Here is a 15064-nt window from a genome sequence, read left to right as displayed (position 1 = left end):
CACTACCAAATGTAAAACAGCTACCTAGTGGGAAGCAGCCACATAGCACAGGGAGATCAGCTCAGTGCTTTGTGACCACCTAGAGGGGTGGGATAGAGAGGGTGGGAGGGAGGGAGACGCAAGAGGGAAGAGATATGGGGATATATATAGCTGATTCACTTTGTTATACAGCAGAAACTAACACACCATTGTAAAGCAATTGTACTCCAATAAAGATGTTAAAAAAAAATGTCAGTTTACATGAATGAAAGAATGAATCTGGTTCCCCACCACCCCCGAAAGAAGAAAAAAAAAAAAAATCAAGTACAGAAAGAGTAATAAAAACAAATGAAAAATAACAGAATTTTTAAACTACCTAATTTCAAGACTAGAAAGGATTTTAAGTAATATCTCAACCATATTTCCAGCAGACAGTATGGCTCTAGTGTTGCTTTAATTTCTCTATGCTTCCATTTCCTCATCTGACAAATCAAAATTTAGACTGGATAACCCCTAAGGACCTTTCTGGATTAAGAAGTATATGATTACATGATCACATCTAACAAAACAAATGCTGTCTGAATCAAGCATATGCTCACACCTTGAACTGATATATTACTTCATCTCATCCAGCAAAATCAGAAAACTGTGTACCTTACATTTATCTTATCCATAAAAATAGCTGATAACAAAAAAAAGTTATCTTTAACTTATTTCATTCTACATTGTGAAGGTACCTAAATGGATATGTTAATCAGAAAGATGCCCAAATTAACGCTTTGATATAAGGGTTGATTTTTATCCATTTCAAAACCTATCTGGCTAACACAGTTTCATCGACAGTTTTCAAGATTGTTTTTTCTCTATTGTATTCACCCTCCTCCCTGATACGTGTTAAGTCATTTTATTCACTGACACATTCATTATGTTCCAGGCATTACTGTACAAAGTGCTGAGGATACAGAGATGAAAAATGATAGTCAACACCCTGAAAGAGAAAGACATGCTTTAAAGAAAATACACAAAATGCTTAGGGAGCATGTGAAGGAATAATTAATTCTTTCTTTCAGGTTCAGAGTTGCTCACAGAAGACAAATATGAGCTGAACCTTGAAGAATCAGTAAAAGTTTGTGAGGCAGAGAGGACAGGAATAACATGAAGAAGGGAAGTGCTGAACTATGAGGCTTTCCAGAAGAGCACGTAGTTCAGTGTAGCTAGAGCATGCAGTATATTGCCTTGGGAGAGAACCAGGGTTAAAATATAGAAAGGTGCACTGAATTTGTGACTTACGGATCAGAAAAAGAATTTTGACTTTATTCTTTATGCTAGCAATAAATGAATTCTTTCCAATGGCACAGAAAGTTTTAGGGAATCAACTTCTAGGTCCCCAACTTCCATATTTATTCTTTCCTGAACATGAACTGCCTAATGATACACCTGCAGGTAACACATATGCCACTTCTCTGGCTAACCCCTCCTCCATCACGTTCCTGGCCTTTTACAAAAGAAAGGCATTCTTTTCACCAATTTTACTATAGTACATTATTGGCTCAGGGTATAAAAACCATCATGGCATCAAGAAGATCTAATTTAAAATATTAGTGTCAGTAAGATCTATTTTATTCAAAGAACCATAAAGCTTCTATAGGGCTTTAGGCCTTTCTCTCTTATACATCTGTCTGCTACAAAGTATGAAGTAAGAAATGGAATATTTTGGCCTGTGTCCTGGGATGTTCTAACGTCAGATATCGTGTAGAGTAGTGTGGAGTCATAAGAATTTTCCCTGAACTAGTAAAAAAACAAAACCAAAAATTCCTTCTGAAGGAAAGCAAAACAAAGTGCTGGGGAGGCAGCACCTTATTTTGAATTCTGTGACTATTTTATCTTAGACTTAGACAGGAAATATGGATTAACTCATTTAACTGAACAGAAAAATGAAGTCAGACTTTTTTCCCATAGAAATTGGGTGTGATGTGGCTGCTGGCTTGACAATAGGAGCTGTCTTTTACCAGTTAAGTTATTTGGTAGCTATTTTCCATAAATGGAATGGGGGAAATTTGCAGCTCCAGGTTTGCATGAAAATAAATATCAAATACACATAAAGGTGTTTCATTTTTACAGACATTTTGGTAAAGATATATTTCCATTTTCCTAACCTTTTCTAAGCATATTAAGTTGAACAGGGTACCTCTAAAATAAAGAGTATTAAGTATAATTGGTAGTCTTCTGATAAGTCTTGGTAAAGCCCTTTTGGTGTTCTTGCAAGAAACTGAGAAAACTAAAGACTTTGGAAACAGGGTCTTTGCAGATGTAATCATCAAGGCAAGATGAGGTCAGACTGGATTTGGCTGCACCCTAATCCAAAGACTGTTAACCCTTATAAAAATAGGGAAATTTGCACACAGACACAGAGAGGAGAACGCTGTGTGAAGACAGACACAGATTGGAGTGAAGCATCATCTACAAACCAAGGGATACCAAGGATTGCTAACAACCACCAGAAGTTACAAGAGAGGCGGGGAACAAATTCTCTCAAAGCCTACAAAAAGGAACTAAACCTGCTGCCACCTTGATATCAGACCTCTAGCCTCCAGACCTGTGAGAGTAAATTTCTGTTGTTCTAGGCTAACCAGTCTATGGTACTTTTATTGTAGCAGCCGTAGAAAACAATTTCACCAAGTAACAATCAGGTGGTTTCCAATTATCTGCTTTTAAGAAAACTGAGCCATGAGCTAATAGATTCTTAAAAGTAACTTTTCATGACAGGTTAGCTGTGTAATTTTGACATATCACTAAATCTTAAAGTGCTCAAATAACTTAGTGACAGAACCGCAACAAAATTCCATCAATTCTTATTTACATATTTTATGTGAACAAGGTTTCTCAATGCTTACATCTATATATTAAAAAAAAAAAAGAAAGAAAGAAAGAAAGAAAGAAATATAATTAATGGCAAAGCCTTTTTTCCCCTAACAGTAGTAACATGCATTCATGGATACAAATATTATTTAGGGATGGGAAGAAGCTCTTCCATCACATTAAAGAATGTAGTTATGTTAAATTATTTTTCAGAATTTGTATTATATTTATATATAAAAATAAATAACTAAAATCAAAAAATTTTTAAATACTTAATCTTATGGTCATTAATTTTTTAATACATTTTAACTTACATAGGTATGTTGCAGGAAGATTGATAGGATGGATCAATTAAAAAAACTTTCAAGAAAAAAATATTTTGCATTAGAATAAAATTCTTTGGGGGACGTGGCTCAGAAGTAAGAATTCAAGCACAAAAAGAAACGTAGAATTTCCAACTGTTACAGAGCTTGTTTATATATTTTTTAAAAATGGATAATGATGTTCAGCAAATCACTATAGTATTCTTAATCCAATGGATATATTTAATAGAGTAATGATAACTTTATTTTAAAATTGTGAGATTTATAATAGACTGGAAATTACATCTATATAGCCAACTATTTATACTTAAGGTGAAAAATTTTTGATGCCAAGATAAAAATATGTGAGGGGGTATGACGTTTTCAAAATTGTTTTAAGGAAGAAATGAACAAACAAATTTGAAGACTGCTGCTTCAAATGTGGGAAGTCCTTCAACTGTGGGAAGTCCTTATGAATCAACAGCCTTGATGCTTTTAAAATGGCTATCCTAACTACTCTGCAAGCAATCCTTTCCCAATTGTAGTGGATCTTCCATCCTGGCACTGAATATAAATTCTAAAGTGCATATAAAATACAGGTGTACAAATTACTGCACGCTGAACATACCTGTTGAAAACACTCGGCGTGGGACTATGATCACGCTCCCTCTCCCTCTCTCTGGTGCGTTCTCTTTCTCTGTCTCGATCACGATCTCGTTCTCGGTCTCTGTCTCTGTCTCTATCTCGGTCTTTCTCTCTTCTTGAGTAATAGTCCCATTGCTTGCTGGTGTCCACAAGACTAGGCCATGAAGGAGCAGAACCAGGAAGGTGGGGAAAGGCAACTACAGAGAAAAATAATAATAATTAAAAACAAAAGTTATGGTACCTAAAAAACAAAGAAGACCAAAGAAAGTAAATATCCCACAAAAATGCTTCACTAGATTAAAAAAAAATTATTTTATATATAGAATAGAGAAATAACATATGGTGAATACCCACAGTCTGGGTAAATACCCAGAAACAAACCTTAAAGATCTAACATATACACTCTTCATTTTGCAAGGTGAACAGCAAATGAGAATTAGATACACCACAAACTTCCCAATACATCAAAAATATAAACCAGAATACATAAGGACATCTTCAAAGTGCTGAAAGAAAGTAACAATCAACCTAGAAATATGTACTCAAAATTATATTTCAAGAATAAGATTAAAACAAAGGCATTCATAAACAAAAATAAGCAAAAGTTATAAACAACAGAGTTCACCAAAAAAAACTTCTACCAGATATATGCATATTTCATTTCAAGAGTAACCACTAAAAAACAGAAATAAGTATATTATTTCAAAACAATGTAGGGAAAAATAGAATTTTTAAAAAATCATCTGAAAAATTCAGTCAATTCAAAACAGAACTAGAAAGAATGGGGGTATGGGAGACAAGTGTGAATAGCTCAAAAATCACAATACAAAAGACATTGAATTAATTAATCAGTTAAGTGACAGAGATTATTGATTTGTACTTTTAAAAATTCTACCTAAATGCTGAAGATAAGAGACATAAAAAACACACAAAATGGTTGAAAGTAAAAGAATGGGAGAAAAAAAAGGAAAATACTAATAAAATAAAATAAAATAAAATACTAATAAAATAGTAATAAAATAAAATACTAATATCCCCCAATTTCCATATGAGTAGCTGTATTAAAGCAGACTCATACAAAAAGGATTACTCGGGGAAGAAAGGATGACTACTTGAAGGTGGAGGATGCAAATGACCAAGAAGACAGAACAAATTAAACTTCCAAATATCTAACACCATTGCCTTACTTTTTACAGAGTAAAAACTAACAGAATACAGGTAGAAATAGAAAAATCCACCATGATCATGGGAGATTAACATACTCTTTCAATTACTGACACTTCAAGCAAACAAAAAAATCACTATAGATATATGAGGACCGAGCAAAATACCGCTAACAAAGTTGATTTAATGGACATAACATAGAATACTGCCCAGGGCAGGTAAAGAATACTCATTCTTCTCACCCACATGAAACATTTATAAAAATATACTATGTACTTTACTTTCAAAGGATAAGTGTAATAGACACCATGTTCTCCGACCACCATACAATTTAAATTAGAAGTAAAAATTAAAAATTATGGGAAAATAATCTCCATATATATCAAATTTAAAACACACTTCTGATAACTCAGGGGTCAAAAAAAGTCATAAATTTAAAATAATTTAAAAACCGAACATAAACAAAAACCCAATATATCAAAAGTCTAGAAATGAAAACTGTTCTGGAGGGAAATTAATCTTAAAAAACACTACATTAGAAAAGATGGAAAGTGAATGAATTAAGCTTTCAACTTATGAACCTAGGAAAAAATAGAAAAATCTAACAGAAGGGAGATAATAAAGATAAAAGTAGAAATCAAGTAAACAGAAAACTACCATACAATAAACAAAGCTAAAAGTTGGTTTTTAAAGACTAGATGAATAAAACATGATGATCTTTTGACAGGATTAAGAAAAAAGAGACCTCATAAAAATTATCAGAACCGGGCTTCCCTGGTGGCGCAGTGCTTGAGAGTCCGCCTGCCGATGCAGGGGACGCGGGTTCGTGCCCCGGTCCTGGAGGATCCCGCATGCCGCAGAGCGGCTGGGCCCGTGGGCCATGGCCGCTGGGCCTGCGCGTCCGGAGCCTGTGCTCCGCGGCGGGAGGGGCCACAGCGGTGAGAAGCCCGCGTACCACCAAAAAAAAAAAAAAAAAAAAAAAAATTATCAGAACCAATAAGGGACTACAACTACAGATGATGCAGAGATTAAACAATACAGAGAATATTATATACTTTAGACCAACACATTAAGTAACTCAAGAGTGAAAAGAAATCTTGACTAGTACCATAATTATTATAGACATTAAATCCGTAATTTAAAACCTTCCCACAAGACCAGATGGCTTTTACAGGTGACTTTTACTACAGATCACTCTAATAATATACAAACTTCCAGAGAATAGGAAAAAAAGATTATTGCCTAACTTATCCCATGTGGCTTGTATAACCTTAATACTAAAACCAGTTAAGGACAGTACAAATAAAGGAGAATCACAGAACAATCTTACATATGAACTTAGTTGTCAAAATCCTAAATAAGTCAGTGTTTATTTTTAAAAATAAAAAGGTAAAATCAATCATGACCAAGTTAGGTTTACCTCAGCAAATAAAAGGTGGCTCAATATTAGAAAAATTTAGAAATCTGCCACATTTAACAGAGAAGGAAAACAGTATGATCAACTCAGAAAGCATCTCATAAAGCTCAATATCCGTTCACAGTTTAAAAGCCCTTGGAAAACAAGAAGAGATTTTCCTTATACTGACATAGGGTTTTATCAAAAACCTAAGAGTAAAAATCTAGTAGTATAAATATAAAAGGATTTCCTTTAAAAAAAAGGGGGGGTATCCCCAGACAAGAACTCCACTTTCAGTACTTCAATATTATATGGAGATCCTAGCCAGAACAATAAGACCAAAAAAAGGGGGTTGGGGGCGGGGGGAGGTGAGGAATAAGAATCTGAAACGGAAGGAATTGCAGATGATACTGCCTGAAGAGAATTCACAGACAAATTATAGTGAGAGTTCAACAGGTAACAGGCTACAAGATCAACATATATATTGATCAATATATATACATATAAATAAAACAAAAACCAATTATATTTCTAAATACAAGCAAACACAAACAGTACATGGAGCTTAAATGAATATACCATTTATAAGAACAAAAAATAGGTACCTATGACAATCTAACCAAAGATGTGCAAGATATGTATGGAGACAATTACAGCACTCAGCTGAAACACATTAAAGAACACCTCCCTAAATGGAGAGTACTTGTTCATACATTAACACAATGTTGTAAGGTATGAATTCCTACAAATTGTTCTAGAGCATCAATGTAACAAATAACATGGTATAGTAAGAGAAAGGACTCTGGAGCAAGGCTACAAGGTTTCAAAGCCTGCCTCTGCCACTTATTGTGTGACATTGGGAAAATGGCCTTAATCTGGCTGTTCTTAAATTCCCTAGTCCATAAAATGAGGGTTGTAACACTATGCCTGCTTTATAAGACTGTGAGGATTACATGAGTTAACAGTGTTTGTCATACTGTATGCATAATATAAGTGTTAATTATTAATAAAAATCAACAGTTTTTCATGGAATTTGCAAAGTTGATTCTAAAATAGATATGTAAGAGCAATGGCCCCAAAATACTTCTGAAGCAGAATAAGGTAGATAGATTTCGCTGAACCAGGTATCAGATTTACTAAAGAACTCAAAATTAAGGTAGTGTGGCATTATTAGCACAGGGACAGTTAAATTAACCAAATGAATAGTCTAGAAAGGTAAGAAAAAGATCCATGCATGCAGGGAAACTTGATACACGAATGGAGAGATGACACTGTAGATCCCTCAGGAAGGATAAACAAGTAACACTGGGATAATTACATCTTTACTTCATAACGTAGGCAAAAATTAATTCCAGATGGCTTAAGAACTTACACAGGAAAAAGAAATTTGAAAACTTTTTTTGGGGAAAAATGTATTAAAGAATATCTTTGTATACTTGAGGTAGAGAAACTCATGGTTCAAATATGAACCCAATTAAAATGTGGTATGACTTTGCACAGTTGATGAAGTGTTAAAAAAAATGATACTTCTAATGTATTTGCCATAGAAAATTTCTTCTTTGAGGGGCTTGAGTATAATTATCGCTATAGTACAGAATATTTACACAGTCATAATAATGTGACTATGGTTTACTGTTTAGCTTTTAGAATAAAATATTTGTCAGGGCACAGATAATTTTGGTTACAAGACAGAATGTTAGAAGTATAGCTGATCAAAGCAGGGAGGCAGAGGTGGAAAAAGAGGTGAAGGCTTGGAAAGACACAGTAGTAGAGACTGATGGTACATGAAACAGAGGGTAGGTATATAAACAAAAAGAGGAAGAAAGAGTAATATAATTTCACTTCAGGGGAATAGGAGAGGAGTAATGATGGTAAGTGAGTAAAATATACATCCATCACAATAAGATAACAGATGGTATCTAAAGTTATATAATCAAGAAATAGGGTGATAAGCCTATGTAGAAATGCCATGCAGACCATCAAAAGAACTAAAAACCATTAAAAATGTCTGTCTCTGCAGTTCTTCAATATTCCTGCAAAGATTACTTTTAAACTAGGTATTACTTTATAAGCACAATCTTAATATGCACATCAAGAAAAATCATTGTTTTCCATCTACAGTTACTTAGTTTAGTAGTGTTTGAGGATGAACTACAAAATTCTAAAATAAACAAAGGTAAAACAGAATTACTGATAAAGAGGAAGTAGTATTTATCATCTTCATTCCAAGGCTTTGTTTGACTGGAATAAAGAAACCTAACTTTCCTCTATTTAATTCTTGTGCTATGCTTTATCATTGTTAGTACTAAAGACATCCTCATTAAAGGGGGGAAAACCGCTCATCTCTGAGGGGGTGGTAAAGAGTGAGCAGAAAACTCTTGCTTTTTTATTAAAAATGTGCATGTATTACTTTGAGAAAAAGTTAAATGCTTAATTAGCCAGTTTTTAAAAAATGAAATCTTCTACAAGGAAACTGCGCAGGTAATCTCAAGAATAAAGTCTTATTCTTTCTGATATGGGCTATTCCTCAAGTTCATCTGTACTGAAACAAATACACAGGAATTTAATGACAAAGCAGAAAATGTTAAGTGCCATAAAAAAGGTAAAAATAAATTTTAATTAATTTTATAAGTAATGCTTATCGAGTATGTACATATTACAGGTACTGTGCTGAGTCCTTTATATTCAAACTTCAATTAACAGATGTGAAAAATAACCGCCTCCAAGTGCAGAAAAGGGAAGGAACTTGGAGCTTGTTGGAGATGGGGATAATCAGAAAAGTAACAGCTAATATTTGAGTGTTTATTAAATGGCAGGACTAACATTCTTCAGTGTATTCTCTCTGATCTTATGAGGAAGAATCATGCTCTCCATTTAATGGTTAAAGATCTACAAAAGTCACATAAATAATGAGAGGGGGAAGCAAGATTCCAACCCGAAGAGTATGACTTCCTGGGAGCCCAGGGGAAAAAATGTGACATAACCACTGAAACAAATAACAGAAAGACTACCTTTTGATGTGAATGAATGGAGTATGTGGCTTTGAACAAGGTGGGTCTGAAGGACAGTACAAAACCCTGACACAGATACCTAGAAGGTTAACTGAAAGTATATGACTGATACAAATATCTGATCTCTCACCAAGCCTTACAAATTCTACTCCTTAAATGCCTTTGGAACCACTAATTTTCTCCATCCCCCATGGTATCCGCTGAATTCAGGACTATAAATTTCTTCCCCTGGATTACTCTAACAGCTTCTTGTTCTCCCAATCAAGCAGGCATCTCTGCCCTTCCCACCTTTCTCCCACCCTACAAATCCCCAATTTCCTCACAGTAAGTAGCCAGAATGGACGCTTTTCAAATGTAAACCTAACAATTATGCAAATCAGCATAAAACTAAATGGCTCCTCACAGCCCTCTGACTAAGGTCTAAACTCTACAGCATGGCTGTAATGCCCCGCACCATTTCTTATCTCATCTCTAGATGTTCATCGTATTCTCTACTCTCCAACCACACCACACTTCATTCAGTTCATAAAGCCTACCACACTCTCTCACACTCTCATCTCTAGATGTTCATCGTATTCTCTACTCTCCAACCACACCACACTTCATTCAGTTCATAAAGCCTACCACACTCTCTCACACCCCCATGTTTCTGAACATGATTTGAACCCCAAATCATCTACACCCCACTCCAGTGGAGTGGGAGACCCCTCCATCATGCTCCTATGATACCCTCTTCTGTCACCTGGTTGTTTCCTCACTAGCTTATAATTTGTTGAAGGCAAGCAAACCTATGTCTAGTTTACTGTATCCTTAAAACCTAGTACAATGCACAGCTCTTTTAAAATAAATGAATGGATCAAGAAATCTAAGCAGAAAGTGGTATCAGAAGGCCTTAGAAGGGATAAAGTTGTCAAGAGTGAACATGAAGGAGAACCTGCCAAATGATCTAGAAGAAAAGATAAACCAGTGAGGGGGAAAGATGAGAAAGAGGTTAGTGAGATACCGTGAGTTAAGAAACAGAAAAGATTATGGACAGTGAAGATCGACAATTTGGTGACAAATCCTAAATCCTTTTGGGAAAAGGCAAGGGACAAATATCCCTGTTGTGTCACCATTTGTTAATTTTTAAAAGTATGGCTGGTAAAGAAATGAAAAGTATTCTGTTAAGTGACCTGGAATATATGTAAGACCTAGTTATTCCTGTAGTAAATATTTTTTAATTGCTCTGTAAGATAGTACTTTAAACAATGGAAGTATGTTTCTATTGTTTTAAAAGTACTTAAGTACTTTACTGATTCAAACTGAATCTGGGCAATTAAAAAATAACACTTACCATTGCCATATGGAAAAGCACGTGCAGAACGACTATCATAACCAGAGGAATGTCCACTGTCGAAGAAAAATATATTTTTATGTGTTGCAAGGAAGTTCTGAATTTTAATAATTTGGTGCAAATGCAAAACATAAAGCAGAATTATGACTTTTATTTAATCACCATATAATGGTACCTGTAATTCTGTAACTTTATTTTTTAATACTTAAAAACACAGGCTGTTTAACCTCAAAACCTAACACCTACTAGAAAATATAGCTTGTTAGTATTAACATGAGTAATCCAATCAATTCAGCCTGACTCACAATAAGTAACAGAAACTTCGAGGCTAACAAAGTATTTCAGACTTTAGTTAAAATTTTGCCTTAAAAAACTGACTTTAATAATTAAAAATCAGAAATTCAGCGCTACTGATAGAATCAACAAATACTACTTTTTAACATTTTGATTGTGAAAACAAATATATGTTTAACAAGAACTTAAAATTAAATCCTATGGTCTCACAAGTCACACTTCACCGAGTTTTATCATTTCGTTTGAAAATCATATGCTTGGTTTGATGTTATTGATGTAAAGTTCTCACAATTTTTCTTTTTATATAGTTTAAATCACTTTTTCAGAAATACAGTATTTTTATAGAGTTTATTTGCCACTTAAGAGGAAATAATAATAGCTACCATTTATTAGTTATTTCTATCTGCAAAGAATGGTGCTGATGCTTTATATTCACTAGCTGTTTTAATCTTCACAACTCTATCAACCCCCCATTTGGTAAAAGAGGAATCTGAGTCTCAATGAATAGTTTTGAACCTTGCCTAAGAACACAAAGCTGGGAAATTCTGAAGCCAAATTTGAACCAGGTTAGTGTGATTCCAAAACCTATGGGGTTAAACATGGTATTGCCATCCATGAGGTAAATGTTCTTTACCACAGCATTCCAAATAACATAAACCATAAAAGCAGGGTATAAAAAATAAGGCTACTGCCACGCAGAAGGGATCCAATCTTCCTTTGTGGAAGCTGAGTTGCGCTGGGTAGCAAGGAATAAGGCAGCTTTGCTTTACTGTGGTCCCTGAAAATAGTTATCCTTACTTAATCCTAAAACAGACATGCATTATTCATGATTACTAATCTGTTTGTACATCCCACAAAACTTGACTACAGCCAAGATTTTACAATCTAGGGGTTTCTTTAATAAGAGTATCGTAAATCAAAGCAAGATATTTCAAAATACTATCATTTAGTTTTCTTTGTCCTGTTTTGTTATTAGGCTATAGGTCCAACATCTTATATAAAAGTAACTAATACAGATCTAGACTTACGAATTAAAAGGCAGGTACTATTGTTTATAAAATTAAACCTTTGAAAATATTACCAAGATACATATGATTCTTCTGTCAGAAGCCTATCAATGATAAAAAAGTTTACAGTATCCATACTGATTACCTTTCTATTGTTGGTATAAGAGACGGAGGTGGAGCGCCTGGTGGAGGAGGAAAACCTGAAACATTCAATCATAAGATAAAAAAAAGTTAACAGAATGCACACTTAATGCCAAGAGTTAAGGTTGCTGTGTGTCACTAAATTTCTCTGGGGATATAACGTGCTTCTCTATGTTATAATGGACAGAAAAAAAGTGGAGCTTAAATTTATGAACAGATTTTTGGAGGAATATAACTTTAAATGAACAGTCTGGTCTAATACACAGAGCACAAACTGGGAGTCAGGACACCCGGTCTTATTTTCAGCACCACACACAGCCCATTTTGTGAGTGTGAGAAAGTTAATCTCAATGCCTTACCTTTTCCATATATAGAACAGTAGTAGTGTTGCCACCAGATATATTTTAAGTATTTTAGAAGAAAAGCAAATAAAATAGCATTTACCTCTTTCAAAAAATATTTTGAGAGTTTAGATGTATATAAATTTCCTTAAAATGTATAATTTATAAATAAAATCTTACCAGTAAATATATAAATGCTTAAGGCTGAGAACATCCATCATAAAATACGTTTTAAATAGCACAACCCTAAAGAACTAATTTATAAAGAAAAGCACATAATATAGTTTTTAAATTAGTTTAGAAATGAAATAATTTGCACCTTTATATCATGAGGTCTGCATTGTGAGTAATTCACAAAACCTAAATGAAATACCACAGAGTATGGCTACAAGGGACCTTAACAGTTAAATCTACTCTGCACTTTCAAATTCAGATAGGCAATAAAATATCCCAACAAGACTTGAAGATTCTACAACTTATGATACCAATTCCTTATGACACCAATTCCTGCCAAGCTTTAATAACCCTATTAGGAAGCACATTAAATTATATAATTCGAATCTCTCTCACTACAATTCATATGCTGATCTGCATGAGGACAAAAAGCAATCCACTGAAATACATGTTTGAAAACACTTCCACTAAGCCTCCTTTTTAGTATTCTAGGTAAAAATGAACCCCAGTTCTCCTAACCCTTCTCAAAAGTCCATTTAAATCCATTTTTAGCCCTGCTTCAAGCTGTTTCAAATTCACCATGCTCATCTTCACTGTGTCCAGTTTTTAGGTTCTCCTCTATTAAGCATCTTAGCAGTGTAAAATTTAGCAATTACTACATTAGTCCTAGAGTCACAATTCTACTTTATATAGCCTTACAATCACTTCTTTTTAACCTATAAAGACACACCAATGATTCCTTTATGACTTTTCCTAGTAAGTCTTTTTCAGCCATATTCATAATCAGTGACTCTCTATCCCACATCTAAATATGTATACTATCCCATGCTATCTAAACTCCACTATTTTCTATTTATCAAGGTCATTTTGAATTTAGACCCACCCTTCCAAGCACTGTCACCTCTCATTCTCTTTATACTTCTTGACTTTTAATACTGAACTCAGTAAAAATACACTTGCTATCATATTTGTATCACACTACCAAAAAATAAAAAAATTTAAAAAGAACTGAAAAAAAATGTAAAAAACACTGGGCCACATATAAACTCCTATTGATCATATCCTTACAACAATGAACAATTTAATCATTGCTCTATGAACAACCATCTGTCCAGCTGTCAACCTATCTGTGTGGTTCAGAACATACTTTCTCACAACATTGAGTTATGCCAGCAGGGTAAAAATAAAAAAATCAGAAACCATGATAAAGTCAAGATAAATGATCTTTCTCTTCTCTTGCAGTCACTTCATCATACATAAAAAATTCATTGGTCTGAAAAAACAATTTTTAATAAAAATTTTATTTTTAATCCTATACTGTTTTCTTTAATAAATTGATATGGTAAAAACTTTCTCAGAATGTCTATTTCTACAGAAATGGGTAAGACAAGTATAAGAAAACTAAATATCTTAATCAAAACTCGAATGAAGCAAAGGCAGAGCTGAAAATAGGACCTTGAAATCCCAATAGCCTATTCCACATTCTAACCACATCAACACTGTCCCTCCTGTAACTGTAAGCTTGAAATTTCATGTTTATTAACAATGATGGAGAAAACATGAAAAAAAGTTTTACCTGGAGGTGGTACAGTTATTGGAATACCTAAAAAACAAGTGATGAAATTTAATATAGTAATTGGATTTCATAACCTGTTATGTATTTATGCCATCACCAAAGAAAACCTTGAAATAAAACCCCTCGCCTCATTGTCCTGGCTTATTCCGTCAAAAGCAGCATTCTGTTTTCTTGCAGAGGACCAACAATTCAAATGTAACGTCAGACTTCCTGATGAAATCCCAGTCTAACAACTTCATAACAAGGTTTCCCCCACTAGTTGTAATCACAAACGAAGTGAGACATCAGTTAAAAAAGCACACTTGTGCATACACAAATATCAAACTCCATGAAATTAACACTAAGTTTGATAATCAACATCTGATCTTGTTATTGTAACAGTTTAATCGGGAAAGTGATCAATGGGCTCTTAAATACTGCAGGTAGTGCAAGGTAACTTGGAAGATGATGGATATTCACTTTAGTAAAGCTACGAAGGAGGTTCAAGTGTTAGTGTGAATTGTTTTACTGTTGTTGACAGGAGTGTGGAAAGGTTATTACTTCCCTTGACTTGTGGGAGGATAGGGGGTATAGCCAATTCATATATATAAACCCCTAAGGCACACTAAGTCTACTTCTATAGAAGTCAGTAAATACTAATTTGAGTGACTCTCACTCATTGGCACACATTATTAAACTTTAAGAAATAAGCTATGTATAAACATTCTCAATTTACATTGGTCAAATGTGCCTATAAACCCTAATTTAAAATTTATGTGTCATGCAAATTATAAGTTTGTTTGAAGAAAAATGACATTTCTAAGTAGAAAAATTTAAAAAACAAATAACTTTTTCAAGGAAAA

The 15064-nt window shown here is 34.0% G+C and overlaps 1 protein-coding gene across 29 annotated transcripts in view; it reads right to left on the bottom strand.

The window, feature by feature from the left end:
* FIP1L1 (factor interacting with PAPOLA and CPSF1) overlaps nt 1–15064 on the bottom strand; it is a 65452-nt gene that overhangs the window by 5087 nt on the left and 45301 nt on the right. For 12 of the 29 annotated variants that reach the window (XM_082838856.1, XM_082838858.1, XM_082838882.1 and 9 more), the window contains 4 exons: nt 14223–14249; nt 12136–12190; nt 10690–10745; nt 3769–3982 (listed from right to left, as the gene is read on the bottom strand). In XM_082838856.1, the coding sequence (XP_082694982.1) occupies nt 3769–3982; nt 10690–10745; nt 12136–12190; nt 14223–14249 (352 nt within the window). The remainder of the gene's footprint in view (nt 1–3768; nt 3983–10689; nt 10746–12135; nt 12191–14222; nt 14250–15064) is intronic. The other 17 variants (XM_082838878.1, XM_082838861.1, XM_082838879.1 and 14 more) reach the window with 5 other exon arrangements.

The sequence above is a fragment of the Leucopleurus acutus genome (assembly GCF_964270905.1).
Source record: "Leucopleurus acutus genome assembly, chromosome: 4".
Taxonomy (NCBI): Eukaryota; Metazoa; Chordata; class Mammalia; order Artiodactyla; family Delphinidae; genus Leucopleurus; species Leucopleurus acutus.
Note: the sequence above shows the minus strand (reverse complement) of the source record. Positions and strands in the feature narration are given on the sequence as shown.